This window comes from Polistes fuscatus, unplaced genomic scaffold (genome assembly GCF_010416935.1).
Source record: "Polistes fuscatus isolate 324 unplaced genomic scaffold, CU_Pfus_HIC Scaffold4, whole genome shotgun sequence".
In the NCBI taxonomy this organism is placed as follows: domain Eukaryota; kingdom Metazoa; phylum Arthropoda; class Insecta; order Hymenoptera; family Vespidae; genus Polistes; species Polistes fuscatus.
Window position 1 is genome coordinate 709,749 of NW_025113118.1, and position 19,922 is coordinate 729,670.

At 28.5% G+C, this 19,922-nt stretch overlaps 4 protein-coding genes across 7 annotated transcripts; 1 reads left to right on the plus strand and 3 right to left on the minus strand.

Moving 5' to 3' along the window:
- Nucleotides 1-216: 216 nt before the first annotated feature.
- Nucleotides 217-2,109, plus strand: LOC122520658 (tRNA-uridine aminocarboxypropyltransferase 2). Of its 2 annotated transcripts, none has more exons than XM_043640845.1 (5): nt 217-931; nt 1,152-1,313; nt 1,374-1,554; nt 1,630-1,832; nt 1,922-2,109. In XM_043640845.1, the coding sequence occupies exons 1-5, from the start codon at nt 846-848 to the stop codon at nt 1,959-1,961; spliced, it is 672 nt and encodes a 223-aa protein (XP_043496780.1). In that variant the 5' UTR covers nt 217-845; the 3' UTR covers nt 1,962-2,109. The 2 variants fall into 2 exon arrangements, with proteins under 2 accessions (XP_043496780.1, XP_043496779.1); XM_043640844.1 differs by having other exon boundaries at nt 220-931; nt 1,936-2,109.
- A 6-nt stretch (nt 2,110-2,115) lies between these two features.
- LOC122520657 (protein arginine N-methyltransferase 7) lies at nt 2,116-5,259 on the minus strand. The gene is made up of 9 exons (XM_043640843.1): nt 5,032-5,259; nt 4,802-4,951; nt 4,212-4,433; nt 3,894-4,132; nt 3,683-3,812; nt 3,388-3,614; nt 2,754-3,309; nt 2,528-2,688; nt 2,116-2,450 (listed from the first exon to the last, which is right to left on the minus strand). Exons 1-9 carry the CDS (start codon nt 5,200-5,202, stop codon nt 2,183-2,185), a joined length of 2,124 nt encoding a protein of 707 aa, XP_043496778.1. The 5' UTR covers nt 5,203-5,259; the 3' UTR covers nt 2,116-2,182.
- A 1,406-nt stretch (nt 5,260-6,665) lies between these two features.
- LOC122520659 (sodium-dependent neutral amino acid transporter B(0)AT3) lies at nt 6,666-16,121 on the minus strand. 2 transcript variants are annotated; one of them, XM_043640846.1, is made up of 14 exons: nt 16,009-16,121; nt 13,619-13,924; nt 13,292-13,487; nt 12,802-12,917; nt 12,585-12,692; nt 12,436-12,519; nt 12,192-12,353; nt 11,979-12,089; nt 11,702-11,903; nt 11,440-11,642; nt 10,579-10,780; nt 10,318-10,477; nt 9,983-10,246; nt 6,666-9,673 (listed from the first exon to the last, which is right to left on the minus strand). In XM_043640846.1, exons 2-14 carry the CDS (start codon nt 13,802-13,804, stop codon nt 9,478-9,480), a joined length of 2,190 nt encoding a protein of 729 aa, XP_043496781.1. In that variant the 5' UTR covers nt 13,805-13,924; nt 16,009-16,121; the 3' UTR covers nt 6,666-9,477. The 2 variants fall into 2 exon arrangements, with proteins under 2 accessions (XP_043496781.1, XP_043496782.1); XM_043640847.1 differs by lacking the exon at nt 16,009-16,121 and adding an exon at nt 15,663-16,002.
- A 551-nt stretch (nt 16,122-16,672) lies between these two features.
- LOC122520660 lies at nt 16,673-18,074 on the minus strand. Of its 2 annotated transcripts, none has more exons than XM_043640850.1 (6): nt 18,039-18,074; nt 17,615-17,709; nt 17,355-17,490; nt 17,084-17,241; nt 16,810-16,922; nt 16,673-16,735 (listed from the first exon to the last, which is right to left on the minus strand). In XM_043640850.1, the coding sequence occupies exons 1-6, from the start codon at nt 18,057-18,059 to the stop codon at nt 16,692-16,694; spliced, it is 567 nt and encodes a 188-aa protein (XP_043496785.1). In that variant the 5' UTR covers nt 18,060-18,074; the 3' UTR covers nt 16,673-16,691. The 2 variants fall into 2 exon arrangements, with proteins under 2 accessions (XP_043496785.1, XP_043496784.1); XM_043640849.1 differs by lacking the exon at nt 18,039-18,074 and adding an exon at nt 17,923-17,962 and having other exon boundaries at nt 17,615-17,847.
- Nucleotides 18,075-19,922: the final 1,848 nt, after the last annotated feature.

Genomic DNA, 19,922 nt, shown 5'->3' on the forward strand with positions numbered 1-19,922 from the left:
TGTCCTCGCGAGGGATTGAAATAAGGGTTAAAAATGTATAAGATAAGATAGAGAACGATGGAAGCAAAGAAAGAAAGAAAGAAAGACAGATAGATAGAAAGAGAAAGGAAAAGCAGGGCTACAAGAGAGGAGGGTGGATGGCAACAGGGTGGTAGATAGGAAAGAACGAGAGAAAGAGAGAGACAGAGAAAAGTTTCATTATTGATCAAAGAAACTGAGTGTCGGTACCCACCCCAAAAGCTCGTTCTATTCAACTCGCCTTCAGCTTCCCATTAAAAATACTGGCATCATTTTTTTTCCTACGTAGCCACTGTAGCTCTCTTTTCGAAACCTCTTCACCTCACAATCCTATTTTCTTGCTTTATTTTGCTTTGTTTTATCTTTATTTATTTGTTATCTCCTTCGTCTTCTCTTCGTCTCGATCTTTACCTCTATCGCGAGTGAGAAAAAAAAATACTTCCTCCGAAATATTAGATCGATTGTTCGTAAAGATTTCATTCCGGGGATCGATAATTCATTCATCTTTAATTGGAAAATAACATTTGTCCATTTATTTACAAATAAAAAACCTTTATGAGAAAGATCACTTTGTAATTTTTATTGAAAATGCATTTTGATACCTATTTGGAAAGATTGTACGTAAAATTGAAATACCTAATTAATGATTTCTCTTTTTCAAAAATATTTCTGAAACGATAAATATATCGAAGTTATCTCGAGATATATCTATCCTTAGCATAGTAGCTTCCAGTATCCACTTTAGTTGGTATTCGTCCAATGTGTATTATTATGCGTACGCAATTGTCAATTAATAACTTATATGTAAAAATTCACAAACTTTTGTCATGACAAACGAAGATACAACGTGGGAGGAGTTATCAAAGATATCCGCAGATCCTCCTAAAGCAAGAGATAAATGTGTACAATGCAAGTATGTCATTTTGTTTACTTTTAGGTTATGTCTGTAACTTGGTTGTTTCATTTGTTATCATCATTTATTTGTAAAATTAATTACATTATCTTTTTCTTAGGTTATGTGTATATTATTTAATATATATTGCAATTTTTCAATCATGACATTGAGAAAAAATCCTTTAGCTAATTAGCAAGTTGTTAAGAAATTCAGTGTGCCATTATGTTCCTTGCTACAGAAGACCGGTAGCAGTATGTTGGTGTCCTGGTCTTCCAAAACAGCGACTGTGTCCTGAATCTAGGATCATCATTTTACAGCATCCAGCAGAAGTGAAACGTTGTTTACGTACAGCTCCTATGCTATCGCTTGGTTTAGAGGATGGAAAGTGTTTAACTTTCCGGTAGGGTAATAATTGTAAAGTTAAAGAAACAAAAATAGAAATTGATGTTTCGATTTACAGAGGGAAGAAATTCCCATCACCTAAACATGAAGGCTTAACAGAAATTTTAAGTGACAATAATACAATTTTATTATATCCGTCACCTGGAGCTGTAGCTCTGAATGAATTAGATCCAGTAGGCACAAATGGTCAGAAACCATATAATTTAATTTTATTGGATGGTACTTGGCCTCAGGCAAAGGTATAAATATCACTTAACATTGTATGCATAAAATTGTTAATAGAACAAATATGCAAAAAAGAATTTACGCTATAGGCTATATATCATGCGAGCCCTGCATTATATTTACTTCGAGCCTACAAACTAATAGGCGTACCAGTGAGTGAATATGTCATACGAACACAACCAACTGAAGGATGCTTATCGACTCTTGAAACAGGGGCATATGCACTTTCAATTTTAGAGGGAAACCAACAGTTGAAAAATATTATGCTTGGGCCTTTACATTACCTCTGCAAGTTAGTAATGCTTCTTTGTTTAATTAATCTGTATATCCTTTATATTATATATTGTATTTTACTATAATATATTGAAAAAAAAATTACAGAATATGTATTTTAGATTTCAACTCGAAAATGGGGCAGTAACTCATCAGAGTAAAGAGTTTTTAATGAAACAAAAAACTTACCCTAAACTTATAAGCAAACGTCTAGCTAAACAATTACGTATGTTACCTGAAGAATCTTAGTAAAGTAAGGCATAAAGTAAATTATTAAAATAAGTTTCTACAACGAATAAGTATGCAAGTGGCATAAAATAATATTTATTTTTTATTTAATATTTTCAATTAAGATAATCATCATTAGTGTTAACCATTCTTATTTTTTTTGGGTGTATTTATCTTAAATTTAAACTCTATACTTCCATGTTTCGGTGCAAAACTAAAGGACCATGACAGTTTATCTGTACATGAAACATTTTTAATGTTTCGAAAAATATGCACACCTTGTCTAGTAAATCTATCCCATGATATTCTCTCACCAGGTACTATTTCTTCAGTGGGTCCACAAGATATGCTTATCTCTGGATCTAATTGCCAATCAACCCACAATGCAACTCCATTGCATGATCCATTTCTAAATACAAAAAATAATTCGTAAATTTATCCGAAATAATATAGTTTTAAATATGCATCAATTAAAACAAGTCTTACTGCAAAATAGGAACGTAATCCGATATTTGAATACGTTTATGATTATGAACATTTGAAGACAAGTCAAATGTTTTTATAGTAAAAGGTAATGTCAAAGCTCGAGCTGGATATTCCCACAGAGGTTGTGCATCTATAGGACTATCACTTTTGTCACTTGATTCCTATATAAAATTGTACAAAAAAAAAATAAGATATTTTAAACTTTTACACATATAGAGTGCCTTACCTGAACAAGTTTATCAAAACTAGATAAATCAAAACCTTCACACACTCCAAGAGGTGCTCGAATTTTATATAAGTCTTTTAACTCCATAGCAACTGCTTTTATTGTAGCTGCAATAGGTATTCTTTGAACATCTGATGAGTATCGTGAAGCAAGATACCAAAATCGAAGATTTTCCCATGGTACAATAGAGCTAATAAAGTATGGTTCACCAAAAATTAAATCCACTTTAATAATTGGCGGCAAATCATCTTTTGTTAGAATTTCTACTTTTTCTTTAAGATTATTTGTCTTTATAAACATTTCAATAGTTCTTCGAGATAACATATTTGTTTCTAATACATATACTTTTTTGGCACCTAGCTGTGCAGCAGCTAGACCTAATAAGCATCCATCTGATAAACAGAGACAAACAGAATTTGGATGAATCTTTTTAGACAATGCTTTTATATATTTACTATTCCGTTCTTTATCGTTCAATTGACCTATGCGTGTTCTGCAGTAAGCAATGTGCGTGATACAAGTACATACTGGTCTATCGCAATTCGGTATATCTAATCTAAAATTGAAACAAAGTTCAAATGTTAGAAATATAACAAACAAATGAAATCAATGCAATAAAGAAAATAAAACATACATTGGATCATTTTTTATATCAAACCAAAAACAGTATTCGTCGTGATAACCAACAAGATTAAACTTATTATTAATATTTATTTGTACTTCAGATGGGAGGTAATAAATAGTCTGCATCCAGTGATCTCTCCATGGAATATTATCAACTAGTTCATTAAGATGTATATTATTATGTTTCGAATTTTTAATCTCAGGATGTTCCCACACAGGTGCACAGCTTAATAGGACCTATTAAATATCTCTAATATAATAATATTATCAAAACTGTATATTACTTTGATAGCATTAATTATCACCTTTCCTTCTGTGTCCATATCTAAATCCCACCATAAAAATATTGCATGAGCAATACCACTATCAATTGGTAAAACATTTAAACACACTTTTTCATTAAACTGCAGAGGTGTAGTCCCAGACCAATCAAATCTAAAACATAAATAATTTAAATATTTTATAAACACACATCTTATAATACTAGTATGTGTGTATATATATATATATCTTCACCTAAAAATAGGCTGTGGTGATATTAAAGGTTTGAATTCATCACGAGGAAGACGTGATAATTGAATGTCATGTACAGCTGCTGCCCCGGAGCATGATTTTATGCATAATGGAGCATTTATTAAAATTTTGTGTGTCCTAATATCACTGATTGATTCTATTCTATTCCACGCAGAAACGGATTTGCTTTCAACAACTTGTGCCCACATAGTACCACTATTTGGTATTATTATACTACCTTTCTAGTAAAGAAAATTATTTATAAATATATGTAAGTAATTGGAATATCTATCAGTTTAAAGAATCAATTGTTAATAATACTTCGAGTAATGTTTCATGAGCATGACGAAACGTAGATAATGCTCCTTCTCCGATAAGTTCAGTGTCAAATACTTCAGTCACCAAAATATTTGCTTTTTTAGCCATATCACCACCTTCACCCACTGTCATTTCTGTAGAACGTTTATGTATCAAATTAATTTTGTTTGCGAAACCATTTTCTTCTATAATTCTTACAGCGCAGACAGCCATTGGAGTGAAAGCCTAAAAATAAAACAATAAAAAAGACATTATGGATATTTTAAAATATTTTAAGAATAATAAAGTCTTATTTAAAAATATATACACTACTGAGACCAAAAGTTAGATCAGTATCATTTATATTTAACTGCAGCAGAGATAAACAATTTACTGAAACATCACTACCACGAAAACAAAACTGAACACCTAAAGTACTGTAATGCAATATCATAAAAAATACTAGTTGCTACAAAAGTTTATTACTTATACTTTGAGAGTTCTGATGAATTTTTATAATAGTAGTCATATAAAAACACATGCAAAAATAAAAAAATTTGAAGAGTACCCAAACTTCTGACCACTAAATATATATATATAACATAATAAAATACCTCGCATGCTGTTATACTATCTGCTCCACATTTTGCTGCCATCATAGACAATAAGCCAGTACCAGTACCAATATCAAGTACATTAGCTTCTTCTCCAGCTTCATGTTTTTTTTTAATAGCAGCCTCAAGTGCTACATTATACTTGTGATTCTACATAATCAAAAACATCACTTTTTTATATATCTCTCGTCTTATATAAAAATTATATTATTTATATTTGAAATACTAACTCTTTCATGATCGTGCAACATATCAGCAAATGCCGATCTAGCTACTTCCTGGTGATAGTCATAATCTTGGGCCTTTTCTTCCCAAGTCGCAGTACCCGTAATAGGATTTAAACATTGAGTGAATAAAGTCATTTTATCAGCAGATAACCGACGTATGAATAATTTAAGCATATGATCTTTATATATATATAGACTATAACTAATTTATAAAATTTTTAATACTATTAATTAAATAAATACATATTTGTTCAATTACTGCAAAACAAAAAAAAGCAACTTAACAAATGTGAATTATTTATTAAATTATATATATATATAGATATTTATAAGTGTGTATAATTAAAATTTCTTATTTAATATCAGATTAAAAAAATATTTCTTTAAAAGTATACTTAAATTACTTAATATATTATTTTATTTTAAAAAATTAGAGAAAGAAATATTAATTTATATTATATTTATCATATAAAGATATGCTTGTTTGAAAATATATTAGAAATTTTTAGTAGTTAACATAAATAATTCATAAAATGATATCAAATTCTAAATGTTCGTAAAAAATATAAACACTCTTAATAAAACCCCAACTACACCACTCAAACGATTCTTTCACTCATTTAGTCCATAGAAGATTAAGAATAACTAGAAGAGAAATTAAATGACCAATATTGTGAACCAAAGAATATAGAACTACGTAAAGCTCACAAGTCCACTTTTTGCGTAACTAAAATAATTTTAATTAGTACCGGGACCACCAGTGGGCGAGAGCAGGTACTTAATTCGATGACGATCAAACAGACTTCGTGGTCAATACTATCAAAAAATACAGTATATCTTCTATAAGAATATATCATATATTATCATATACTATCAAAATATACTGTACTCTTTGATAGTATCGTCATCGAATTAAGCACCTACTCTCGCCTACTGGTGGTCAGGGTACTAACTAAGATGATTGTGGTTACGCGAAAAGTGAATTTGTGAGCTTCTATGTACTTTTGAATTGTTTGTTGTGAATTAACCCTAAACCTAACTATCAGTTGATAAAGAAGTTTTCTAATTCATTATTGATAATTTAAGAAGATAGAAAATTATTTTATCGGCACAGCATTTATTTCAACATTCAAGTGACAACAATATATATGTACAATTTTACGTATATCCGATATTATTTTATGTATTTAATATATATATATATTATATATTCTTTTATTTATTTATTATATTTATATGATATAATCATAACAATAACTACCATTCGCTTTTATATCCTATTAATTATTGCACAAGCTACATCTTAATCGTATCTCATATAATATATCAATAATAAAACTTCAATTACACGATATTAATTATTATGATATAAATGCTTCGTAGCATAATAAACTAATTTAGAGTCACTTCATATTACGCTTAATTTCACGTTTAATTGAAATTTTATAGATACACGGATACATTATTGAAATGTATTGCTTTCTTCAAAGCATAGTTGTAAATCAATAATCGAAATAATATATATATATTTAAGAAAAAAAATTAAATGTATATTGTAATTTATTAAATTAATTACTTAAATTAAATTTAATTAAATTTAAGTAAATTTAAGTAAATTTAATTAATTTTTGTTTCTCTTTTTCATTCGTAAAACATGATATGGTTTCATGATACGTATTCATTTTTATTTATTAATGCCGATTTCTCTATAGCTTTTATTTCCTACTATTACTGATATGAGAAATTCAACCGATATGAGATCTAAAATATTATTGTCTGTAATATTTGTACGTTTAATATAAATATATCATTGCTATTGTTTTCTCGAATCTAATGAATTTATCGAATAAACTTTCTAACGAATTATTACGGAATAATCCGATATAAATACGTAGGTATATCATGATTCGAATCCCAGGGAATTAATTCTTTTTTTGTTAAACGCATTCGTGTGTCAGTATACAGATACCTTATTGTCGAGAAAATTGTTATAGCCAATATCAATAATTATATACATTATCTTAACAAGAATAAACCCAGCATAAGTATTTGTAAATCGCTATACCATTCAAGGCAACGGAATTATTGTCAAAGCAATCGACAGCTTCTTATAGATTTCTTAACAAGTAAACGTTAATATTTATGTGTATATACGTAGAATTATCAATATTGATTTTTATTTAACGGTCCTTATATTATAGTTTAGCACCTTAATGTTAATAAAGTAAACATGAGCTATGTGAAAAAACATTCTACGAAGAACAAAATAACTATAATTAACCTAAATTGATTATTAGTTATGAGCCTATGTCGAGTGATTATAAACTCTACTCGTTTTTTTCTATTGTCTGGAAAATATTGTACGTGTATTCGTTAACTAATTATTTTATTCGGTTTCTCCTGTAGCTTTCTCTTCTATTTGTAATAATTAAAAACACTCTAAAGTAAATCATCTTAATAAGTTATTTTTATGAAGAAAAAAAAACAATTCCTATATTTGTGTGTGTTTCTTTTAGTTTTTTCTAAATATAATCTCAATCGGAACAGTCTTCATATTTCAACATTTCTAATATTGTATTAAAAATAATATTGCAACATACCTAACGAAACTACCATCAAAATTATTTTAACGTAAATGTCACTTTACGTTAATATATTGTCGTCACACCTCCATCAATTAATACGATTAAATTTTGTTATTGTCATCATAAATCCCTCATCGAGGCATTATATCATTTTGTATTGTCTTTAGGCCTTAGAATTACGACTGACGAATTACGTTAAAATCATAAATAAATTTGATTTTAGGTACATAGGACACGTGTACGATATGCCAGTTGTTTCCGTTTTCATTTCTATCACTATTGATATACTTTCAATGTGATTAAGCTACCAATTCTGCCGATCAATTCTTTCTGCCATCCGGACATATTATTAATGAAACTTTGTCTTATCGTTTGAGTCATATTGTAAATTAAACAAATTAAACGCATATCTCGATCACCAAAGAACGTAGATATTTCTAACCATCGTTTTAAAAGTAAACGACAGTAATTTGTACCTTTTGATTTCCTCTTCTTCAAGTAAAACAAATATTTACTATAATAAATATTTACTATAATAAAAGAACGTAATTTTCTATCATAAAACTTCTTTTATACATCTAATAAGATCAGTAATGTCTTAATATAACGTTAAATGTTATCGTTAGAACCTTATATAAAAATTTAGTAGACATAGTCGGGACAGACAGAATAAAGAATCGGCTAAAATTATAAGTAGCGTTTTTTAAAGATTTAGGAAAACATTAAAATGAAGAATGAAAATTTGGGAGACGTCCTATTCTAACTTATTAAATGGACGGCTCCTACTCTAATCTTAAATCTCACATTAATTGCAATTGCTGATACTTATTGTCGATATACCACAAATTTCTGGAATAACTTTTGTGAATATATCTAATTATATAACAGGTTCTTTGAAAACGACATATCATTATTACATACTAATATGTTTATGTTCTTTCCACTAGCATCTGTATATACGATCAATCTCAAACATCCGTTTTCGGAATACGATACTTTTTAATTTTAATACGTTTACTTTAATATAAAGCAACAATAGTATTTAAAAGCGTTCAATTTTATAGATAGAATACACAAAAATATTACAATAATAAGTTTTTATCAATAATTTAGAATATAAAATCGTATATCATTGACAAACATCATCTGATATAGGCAATAATAATACCGCACGAGAAAGAGATAGTAAGATATTTTTAAAACTTGTAAATTGCATCGCATTTCGATATAATACGTTCCTTTCATAATATGTAAATAGAAATTTACACGTCGAAGACAATGCTAAGCATAATAGCAATACATTCGACGTATGAAAAATAAAGTCACGATATTATTCTCTTATGAAATTCAAATTTCCTTTCATTTATCCGTAAGTATATACTTAACGGATATAGCAAAATGACGATTCGTATCCATTTTTAGCTACTAATAATATTAGTACTGTATATTTCCTTACCTAATATCTAATTTTTGTAAACTTCCAAAACTTTGAACGAGTTTCCTTTTTTTTCTCTGTTGACTAATATTGACACACTTGAGGATCTTAATAATGTTGGTTAAAATTATGAGAAACAATAACAATAAAATTTCTTCATAAAAGCATTCGTTTTCATATATCGCATAAATATTATTACTTATGGAATGCAATAGTTCCTATTATTTTCAGATTAATTGACTCGATAAATTTTACAGTTAAACACAGTTAATAATGATAATAATTAATAAAGACTTTGAAGTCGTTATGAAATCGGTTAAACTAAAATATTAATGACGTCAATTATTTTTGTTAGCAGAAGCAACTGTTTCTCGAGTTAAAAAGCAATCAAACACATATTTAATATGGAATAAATAAATAAGACCTTTTCTAGGTGAGATCCTCGTCATCATCGCTGGGACCACCTGTTGGACAGCATAATCCTTCTGTACCATCACTTCTTATACAGAACAATAGTGTTTCAGCGGCAGTAACTTCATGGGGTACGATTCCGTGAAATTCTTTTAAATCTGCTGCAGGGAACCAGGCTTTTTCATTGTCATCAATGATGAGAATACCAAAATATCTATGACATACAAATCAAATCAAATAATGATCACTGAAGTTTTATAAAAATAATTAACTGATAATGAGATTTACAGGGCGTTCCAAAAGTCGTTTAATTGTACTAAAAAGTTATAAATTATATTTTTACTGATATTTGGAGTGGCGATCTATACTTTGTTAACAACACTGTAACCGGAGATTAATATCTTGAAATGAAAAACAAAATATTATAATTCTATTAATAAACCAATATTGATTTTTTGTTATACTTTCTTTCTTCGGTAAAACGACTTTTGGGATACCTTATATCATATGCATTAAACACTACCTGCAAATTCCAACTACAGGTATCCAAAGAACAGATGCAAGAATAAGAATACCAATAAGGATGAGAGCCCATACTGGCCATTCGCGTCTCTCCGTTGTACCTAAGTTTGAAACCCATGCAGGATATCCGCTTCCTTCCACAACAATTTCAATGAATGAAGCAATCAAAATACTTAACATCGCCAAAGGACTAAGATATTTCCAACAAATCAACCAATAAAGTCCTGGACGATTACCCGTCATTAATTCTATATCATCGGCAAACCTATGATGAATCATCTTTACTATTATTATTATTATAAAAAACAACCGAATAAAAATAGCTGATTAATATACCTCTTCAATCCATATACATAGGATACTCCAATGCATTCGAAAAACGCAATAATCAATAATGGAAAATTTCCACTGAAATTGTCAAAAAGCACAAAAACGTAGCTGCCAGCACCATGAGCGAAAGCCATTGAAATGGCACAACATACCAAGCAAATTCCACCTGATACAAAATAAAAAAGGTTTAATTACTTAATAATACTATTGCATAGAAAAATAATATTTTCCTTCTTATTTTATTTTATTTTCAATCATACAACAGACCTGTTAAAATTTCCTTCCGTAAATTGGGAAAAAGCTTCATGTCAACGATACTTGTGACAACGCCTTCGAGAGTACCAAACTGGGAATCGATACCCAAGGTAAACAACATCAAAAAAAATAAGATGGACCAAAATTGAGCACCAGGAAATTGATTAATCGCCTCAGTGAAAATGATGAATGCTAAACCAGTACCTGATGCGGACTGTAAAATAAATATAACATATACAGGGTGCGACAATAACTCAGTTCACTTTGAAAATCTCTGTTATTCGTAATAATATCAAAAAATGTTTGGTACAAACCTTGCATGGTATAGAGGGGGATATATTATGATGTCCTTTTCTTTTGCGTAGGTGGAGGTGTAAAGAAGATTTCAAAGTCATCTTCATTTTTTTAAATGGGATAACCTATTGTTTTACCCTCTCTATGCTATGCAAGTTCTGTACCACATATTTTTACATATTATTATAAATAACAAAGATATTCAAAGTGAATAGAGTAATTTTTAGATATAAATAACTCGAGAATAAATGATATCTGAACGATATGGTCATGCAGATAATTTTTAATCGTTTTTTACATTCTATAAAAATATCACAAAAATATATATAGATTTATTTAAATTACACTAAATGCCACTAAAATCCATTTAAAAACCATTTGAAATCTCGTAAAAAAATGACCGTAAGAACAAATTCTTTCAAACATTAGATTCCCCTCCCCCGCAATACTTTTTTCTCTGGAGTTTTTTAATACAATTGTAAACAAAGGAGATATTCAAGGTGGGCAGAATCATTGCCCTACTCTGTAGACGCATATACAATAAATAAAAAATATGAATTAGATAAATATAATACTCACATTATCTAATTCTTTTTCTAAATCGCATACCGGTAATTTTGGTATTATTAAATTGTCCAAAGAACCATTACCAGTCGTGATATTAAGTAACGTATTTGCATCAGGAATAACATCAGGTATTTTGTCCTCGGCACCAAAAATATTAATTAACATCATATTTCGTTCTGTTAAACATTCTTCGTAAACCATAGTGGCCTTAAATCCTGTTATTACAATAGTTGTAAAATATCTATTGATTATTCATGTTTTCTTGAATGTTTACCTATAATGGAGAAAACAACAATCCCAGCAAACATAGAGGTGAAGCAATTTGTAAAGCTGACCATTATCGCATCGCGATAACAATTATTATTAACTGGATTGTAGGAGGAAAAGGCTATTAAACCACCAAATGCCAAACCAAGAGAAAAAAATATTTGAGTACCAGCTTCCAACCATACTACTGGGTCTGTAAGTGTCCACCACTAGCAATGGTAGATCAAATTTCAATGTATTATCTTGAAAATTGTCGATATTATTCAAATAATCGTTAAATATACCTTCGGTGTAAAGAGATGCCGTAATCCATCTGACATTCCCGGTAAAGTGACTCCTCGAAAAAAGAAGATAATTAATACGATATATGGAAACGTAGCGGTAACGTAAACGACCTGTAAAAAGTAATATATATAGAAATAATACAACTCTTTATCTACTAATTTATTTAAATGATTTATAAATATTAGATAAATTACAAGATTTAAATCAAATACCTTGCCTGAAGATGCAATTCCCTTGATCATACACATGTAAACCAAAATCCAAGCGATAATTAGAGCCAATGCAATCTTCCAATTAAATACTTCCGGTGTATTAATATCTTTAGATATCATCAGAGTCGTCCGGTACCAAAAATATTGAGTTGGGCTACTTTGCTATAGATTGACATATATTAGAATCTATTTTTCACATTTCTATAAAAATGACATCCACAGATTTCGTAGAAATGATACTTACCAAGCACTCTGGTTCCGGTGCATAAGATCCATTTTGAAAATATTTATTCGGACATTCAGCCCAAGGTAGTTGAGATTGAAAACTCTTAAAAAAAAATCTTGTATTGATTTAAAAGTCCACGCAAAATGCGAAATAACTTCGTGGCTCACCTGGACAAAATAGAAGAGGCACCAAGCGATAATAGTATTGTAATAAAGGGCTACGTTAAAAGAAACGACAGCACTACTAACTCCGATACCAGCCATGTATGGTGAAACCTACATAACAACAACAAAATCACGTATAAATTATTACCATATAAATCGAATTTGTTTTGACACCTGTTGACTGGCCGATTAATATTTCAATATTATTTTTTAAAATCACCTGATTCCAAACACCGATGGCTCCTTTTCTTAATCTTTGGCCAATAGCCAATTCAAGGTAAAATATAGGAATACCCTCAATGGCCAGCATAACGAAGTAGGGTATCAGGAATGCTCCTGTAATAAAATAGACCAATTAATGTACTTATTATATTATATTTATGTACTTATTATAATATTAATTAATGTACTTATATATATTATATATTTATGTACTTATTATATCGAACATATAGTATACCATTACTACCGTTCAATTTTTTCTAATAAATATTCATACAAAATATATATAAATGTATACCTCTTGATATAAGCTAGATCATCGTAATTGAAACACTTGTCCTCGTTGTATAAAATATTCTTCGAAATAAGAGAGATTGATGTAAATTTTATAGCTATAGATTTACGCCTATATATAATATTTACATCTCCCGTTTGAACTAATATAGTATAATAATAATATAAAATGATGTATAATTTAATAAACGTACCACCACCATTTTTTTGTGCCAAATAAGGAAATCTCCATACATTTCCGAGACCAACGGCATAACCGACAGTAGCCAAAAGAAACGTGAGCTTGCTATCCCAATTTTCACGTTCATCTTCGCCAGCTTCTGGTCGAAAAATTCCTTTACCCTCGTTACTGCCTAATTTACTACCCCCACCTTCGTTCACCGGCTTACTCTGTAATGAATATATTAGGTAATGAATGTAAATAAAGTGACTTCAAAGAAAGCAAAACATACAAATTACAAAATTAATTAAATACAGTAAAATGTTTTAAAAAAAAAAGATATAATAAAAGTACAATATACCTTTTTATTTGGACTGGAGTCATCAAAGGCTGCGTTCGTAGCTCCGTAATTGACACTGGTAATATTTTTACGATTGTCCACAACTAATCTACCTCTCATCTCTTTCATTTCCAATTTATCGACGCTCTTTTGTGGCTTTAAATCCCGAGAACTTTGACGACGAACTAGATGTGCCGTGTTTGCCATTTTATTTCTTTTTTTCTTTTCAGTCTTCTTTATCTTTTTTTGCCACGTCCAGTTATCCTTTGACCGTTATTATATTACGAGAATCGAACTGATATTCCACACGTACCTATGGACTCCATCCTACCATGAAAAAAATTAATCTATATATTTTAATCCGACGAAAACTATATCAAAGTTTTACTCTATTATTCTTTTTATTTCTTGGATTGTATAACTACACATTAAAAGTTTACGATCATATCGCCAAAGTTTTTTACGCGGAAATTTTATTTAAATTTTTACAAATTACACAAGTTTTTTATTAATGTACTAATAAAATTTGATATCTTTCTTGTAAACTTTTCCTTTGATCGTTGACAATTAGGATAAGTTTAGCAGACAATTATATGCGACTCTAAATTTATTTGAATGTTAAAAATGATATAAAAATGCGAAATTGTATCTTCAATTTTATTCGTAACATATACATTATAGAACGAAGTGTCACGCGGCAAATACGAAAGATTAATAACGTATGCCCCAGAGGGTTATACATTTATATATATATATATGTATTATAACCAAGCAAAGAAAACACATGAATCATGTAGGTACTTATATGTATATTCATATGTTACATATTTTATACTTATATATCTTACTCGCAAAAAAATTATTGACAGGTTCTTTTATGTAAATACTCTCAAAGAAAAATTATCACATTGATCACTAAAAAAAATCGAAATAATAATTTACGATTAAATTGTCGCTTTATTAAATTTGAAACTTTTTACATATGTATATACATCTATCTCCCTATTTACACGGTACTTTATTCACGCTATTTTTAAAATAACAGATTTAAAAAATAACATTGTTAAAAATAAACATTTTTATTTTACATATATTTCCACAGACAATTTTTAATTCCATTTAATTGATAGTATTGGCATTAACTCTAAAAAAGGAAATTTCCCTTTTTTGTATACACACAAAAACCATTCAAATGAATTAGCATAGTAAATCTCAGTAGATCCTTAGCAGAAGAAAGATATGTATCGGTATGCTTTTTCTAACCGGAATTTTTTAAATCTTTACATTTACCAGTTAGTGATAAGAAATTATAGTTTTTGTAGCATTTTTATAATTAACTTAAAATTTTATACACTGTACCACGTCGAAAGAAATTACAAAAAAACGAGTGAAAAGAAAAGTAATATATTTAGAAACCAAAATTCAAATTTGACGTCTACGTAAACATAACGGAAAAAAGTAACTAAATTATATTCCATAAATGAAGTCACAATAAGAACTGTAAGAAATAATTAAAACTTTATTAGAAAAAGTGTAGCAGCTGGAACTTGTACGAATATGAGCACAGCTTCATACGTAAGAGATATTGCAGTTGAAAATATGAAAAAGACATTAATGATCCAAAGATTAAACTTTTAATTAAAAAAATAATGCACGTTTTAGTGTATTTTGATTTATACGGTTTTATATACAAAAAATACAACGATTTCAATTAACACGGTATTTTGATGAACCGATCTTCCGTGTAAATCAGGGGATAGGTATATATGTATATATAAAGTATCACGAAAAAACATAAAAATTAATCAGAAGAACAGAAAAAACTTTTAATTAATAGAAATGTTTATAAAATTATTGTATTTTTATAAATAACATATGTAGATATTTCGCACCATACGTAGAAAATCGTCGGAGAAAAAAGCGAATTTTTAACTTAAAATTTAAAATATTGCAAATAAATATTTACGAAGTAGGAAAATCTAGGTCGTACAATTATTACTCTTATCACGAACAGATATTTATGTGATATATTTTAGAAACAAAAAATTATCAATAGTATACCCACAATTTCTGAGGCGCCAATCCTTTACAGATGATACAAGCTATTATCAGTACACCACTGACGTCATTAACATTAGAGACAATAAGCAAGTTTCTCATGAATGAGCATACAGTTTCGATATTTAATGAATTTTTATCATTTGTAATATCTACAAGGCTATCCATTCAAAAAAATCATATATTTGTTCGCGAATATCTCTATAAAATAGTGTTCCCACTATAACGATTAGAATATTAATTAAAATATTTAATAAAATAATATACTCTCATGTTGCAAACACAAATGATTAATATAAAAAAAAATGAATCGGTATTCCGACGAAAAGTATCGTCGCAAGTTCACCACTGACCTGTAAGGGTGAAACGAAGAAAAGCGCGAGGGTCTCCTTCGAGTACGAGGAAGAGTTGGCTACTGTGGCACCCTCTATCACGATGGTAACTTTTGAAATCACGATATAAACCGGAATCAATAGCAGGCGCCGGCGCCTCGACGCTTCCGCAAGACACTGATCTAAAATATGTGTATTTCGTAACTATAAGCTGATTGGTTGATCATTAGAAAGCTCAACACCCTTTTTTTAGGCTTATCATTAAAGTTCTAAAAAATGACGATTTTCTGTAATTCCAAAACACAGGAACTGAATGTGATACTTTAAAAGGAGATCAACCTCTTTGTCTTTTCGTAATTCGATAAAGTCATTATGACGTATGTTTAAATACGTTGCGATATTAAATATTTCAACTACTATGAAATAGACATTCAAATCTATTTATTATTTCTGTTAAAATTAAAATTAATATCACCAGTAACAAATGTGTTCAAAATCTAATTTGTACTTCTCAACGTATATTTTATTTGAAAATTATAGTTAGTTACTACAATCGATCTCATGTTAGAGGAAAATTTAGGAAACAATTTGAACATTTACCAAATCCATGGAGCTATTTTTGGTAATTTCAATTATCTCCTAAAATCTTTATTGGAAGGAATGGAAAATGAATATAATAAAGAAGTACTGTTTAAAAGTTTTTATTAAATTTTTTCCATAATTAAGAATTGAGTAAATGCTAGTATCCCTAAAATATTCCATAAATTAGTATTATAACATAACACATTAGATTATTAGATAAAATTATATAGAAAATCTTACTATTTAATTTATTTCGTTTATACCGATCTTCTACAAAAGAATCGACAAATTTATTAACTGATTCTTCAATTCTATAATCCATATTTTTTATGCTGTTTTCAATACGCTGAAATCTATACTTCATGTATAAGAAATTATAATATGATGATTAGTATAAAATAAAAATCCTTTAAAAAATTATTACTTATGAAATATTGTTTATATGCTATAAGTTACTCTAAACTATGATAACTCTGAAAAAAAATTATTTTAATAATATTATTTTAAAGGATACAATTCGTGATAATATTGAAAACCATCGATAGCCCATTCTAAAAGTAAATTTAATTTTGGTCGTTTAGGTGTTCCATTTACGATATCTTTCATATCTTCGTCACCTAATGAAACATTACTCCGAAATTTTTCCAAATTGTTTAATCTATTCTTTAAATCCTGAAATAATACGAGATATATTTCATGTTTACCAAATATTTCGCAACATTCGATCATTCGTCGATAAATTAATCTACTTTAAGAAAGGTTCACCAAATTTATGAAATGACTACCTGTAAAGCATTTTTAAAAGACTTCAATAAATCTAATAAAAGTGAAATCTCATTTTCTATACCCATGAAAATTTTAAAAATAAGTTTCTCTCGCGCGTGATCGATCATACAAATTTCTTCGTTATCGAGATCCTTGCTGTAAAAAAGCGACATCTTTAAAAATATTATTCAATTAACTCCATGTGAGTTTTTGCTTGAGAAGTATAAGCAAATATTTTCCTATATCCGATAATTTGAAAAAATAAATAATGAAAATTTACCTCGAAACAAGACGTAATTGTTCGCATTGATTTTTCAAAGCTTGCAACGGTCGTTCTACAGTTTTGAATAATTCCAACCATTTTTCGTCTAATTCCTTCAGATGCAAAAAGTAATTTATTAGACTTTTATGCAATTCTTTCGCCATAGTGTTTTTATAGGTTAAGTCGACTACTTTGCTAACCGCTCAATACTGATGGAGCTTGCAGTTCAAACTGATTTCTTGCATGGCACACTTGTGGGAAATTTATTTATATCATTTATATTCATATTTTGTACAAATAAAAATAGTACATTTTACGCAACTTACATTTTATTTGAAAAAAATCCTCGATTTATTCAATATGAAATTTTATTTTATTTTCGAAAATTGAATGAATAAAATTATCAAAGAATACAAAAGTACATAGAAGCTCACAAGTCTACCTTTTTCCTAACCAGATTCATCTCAGTTACTACCGGGTCCACCAGTAGGCGATAATAGGTAGAATGCTGTATTTTTTGATAGTTGGCTACATTGGTTTACACCAACGCCTTGTACCTTATATTATTTTTAATAAAAAAAAAAAAAAAAAAAAAAAAATTTTTTGATAGTTTGTATGTAGACTTAGCACAAAAAAGTTGGCATAAAACTTCAATAACTGAAAAAAATAAATAACAGCATTTAATTGCTAGCTATTTGCTAATTTAAAATCCATAATTGCTAACTTTATTAATTGATTATTTAATTAGTTATTAATAATTAAAAATACAAAAATGTTTTTTCTCATTTCTAAACAAAGTAATGAAGTTTTCTAGTATTTTCTGTTTTCAATCAATTGCTTACTTTTTGTTTGTCCGGTTCCTTAACTTTTATTAATTAAATATTTAATTAGTTATTAATAATTGAAAAAAAAAGTTTTTTCTCATTTCTAAGCAAAGCAATGAAGTTTTCTATTGTTTTCTGTTTTCAATCAATTGTTTACTTTTTATTTGTCCGGCTCCTCAACTTTATTTTATTAAATATTTTTTATTTATCGTTAATTAGTTAAAAATAAATATTACACTTTGAATAATTATAAAATGGCGACGTCATGAGCGGGAGATATGTTATACGCATGCGCAACCACAAAATCAAGGCGCAAGCGAATTTTGAAAAAAATGTAAATAAAGTTTGTATATATATATATACCTGCAGGGGATATATTTAAAGCTGATTTCTAAAGAAACAACTTATAGGGTTGTGAAAAGAAATAGGTTAATCATTCATAATATATAAACAATAGGTAAATATTTTGTAAATTATTATTTTTAATTCTTTTCACTACCTTATAGTTTGTTACTTTGGAAATCAACTTTAAATATATCTCCTGCAGGTATATATATATATATATATATATATATATATATATATATACCAACTTTACTTTCATTTTTTTCATAGTGCTCTTGGGCCTTGAATTTGTGGTTGCACATGTGTATAACATATCTCCCACTCATGACGTTGCAATTTCATAATTTTATTCAAAGTGTAATAATTATTTTTAACTAATTAACGATAAATAAAAAATATTTAATAAAGTAAAGTTGAGGAGCCGGACAAACAAAGAGTAAGCAATTGATTGAAAACAGAAAATATTAGAAAACTTCATTGTTTTGCTTAGAAATGAGAAAAAACGTTTTTGTATTTTCAATTATTAATACCTAATTAAATAATTAATTAATAAAGTTAGCAATTATGGATTTTAAATTAGCAAATAGCTAGCAATTAAATGTGCTTTTTATTTTTTTAGCTGTTGAGATTTTATGCTAACTTTTTAATGCAGAAATTATGCAATTTGCATACATATCGATTGTTAGTTGGATAATCATTGACTATACCATCTGCGAATGAAACAAGAAACTACAGACGAAACGGTAAATGTGCAATTGTATTCTTAAAAAAAAATTTCTTTGTTTATCTATATTAAATATGATAATTAAGATATAGTTATCGTAAAAATTAAATGAATGATTTCATTATATCCAATTATACTTAGTATTAAAAACAGCAAGCGCATCATCTTCGAACAATGCATCATTAAAGTGTATCGTGCACACTAGTTCTCTGTTGCAATAATTACGTTTTTAACGAGCCAGCTAACGTACGAAAATTCACAGATTACATCATTTTCAATAGTTGGAACCTATTGAGTAATCGCAATCTAACGAATTTAACATGGATATTATTCGATGTAATTTAATCACGGATGAATTTTTATATAGATAATAGATATACTCCAATTGTTCTAAATTATTCATAAAATTGTAATATCGATATTATCCAGACAA

Coding starts and splice junctions, on each gene's coding strand:
- LOC122520660 (XM_043640849.1), bottom strand. CDS start 17,760: ATGGCGAAAGAATTGCATAAAAGTCTAATAAATTACTTTTTGCATCTG. Junction 17,491..17,614: donor CAATTACGTCTTGTTTCGAG/GTAAATTTTCAT, acceptor GCTTTTTTACAG/CAAGGATCTCGATAACGAAG. Junction 16,923..17,083: donor TTTCAATATTATCACGAATT/GTATCCTTTAAA, acceptor CATGAAGTATAG/ATTTCAGCGTATTGAAAACA.
- LOC122520658 (XM_043640844.1), top strand. CDS start 846: ATGACAAACGAAGATACAACGTGGGAGGAGTTATCAAAGATATCCGCA. Junction 932..1,151: donor GATAAATGTGTACAATGCAA/GTATGTCATTTT, acceptor TCCTTGCTACAG/AAGACCGGTAGCAGTATGTT. Junction 1,555..1,629: donor GTACTTGGCCTCAGGCAAAG/GTATAAATATCA, acceptor TTTACGCTATAG/GCTATATATCATGCGAGCCC.
- LOC122520657 (XM_043640843.1), bottom strand. CDS start 5,202: ATGCTTAAATTATTCATACGTCGGTTATCTGCTGATAAAATGACTTTA. Junction 4,952..5,031: donor TGTTGCACGATCATGAAAGA/GTTAGTATTTCA, acceptor TTGATTATGTAG/AATCACAAGTATAATGTAGC. Junction 4,434..4,801: donor ATAGTATAACAGCATGCGAG/GTATTTTATTAT, acceptor TTTTATTTTTAG/GCTTTCACTCCAATGGCTGT.
- LOC122520659 (XM_043640846.1), bottom strand. CDS start 13,804: ATGGCAAACACGGCACATCTAGTTCGTCGTCAAAGTTCTCGGGATTTA. Junction 12,693..12,801: donor CCATCGGTGTTTGGAATCAG/GTGATTTTAAAA, acceptor GTTGTTATGTAG/GTTTCACCATACATGGCTGG. Junction 12,090..12,191: donor GAATTGCATCTTCAGGCAAG/GTATTTGATTTA, acceptor TACTTTTTACAG/GTCGTTTACGTTACCGCTAC.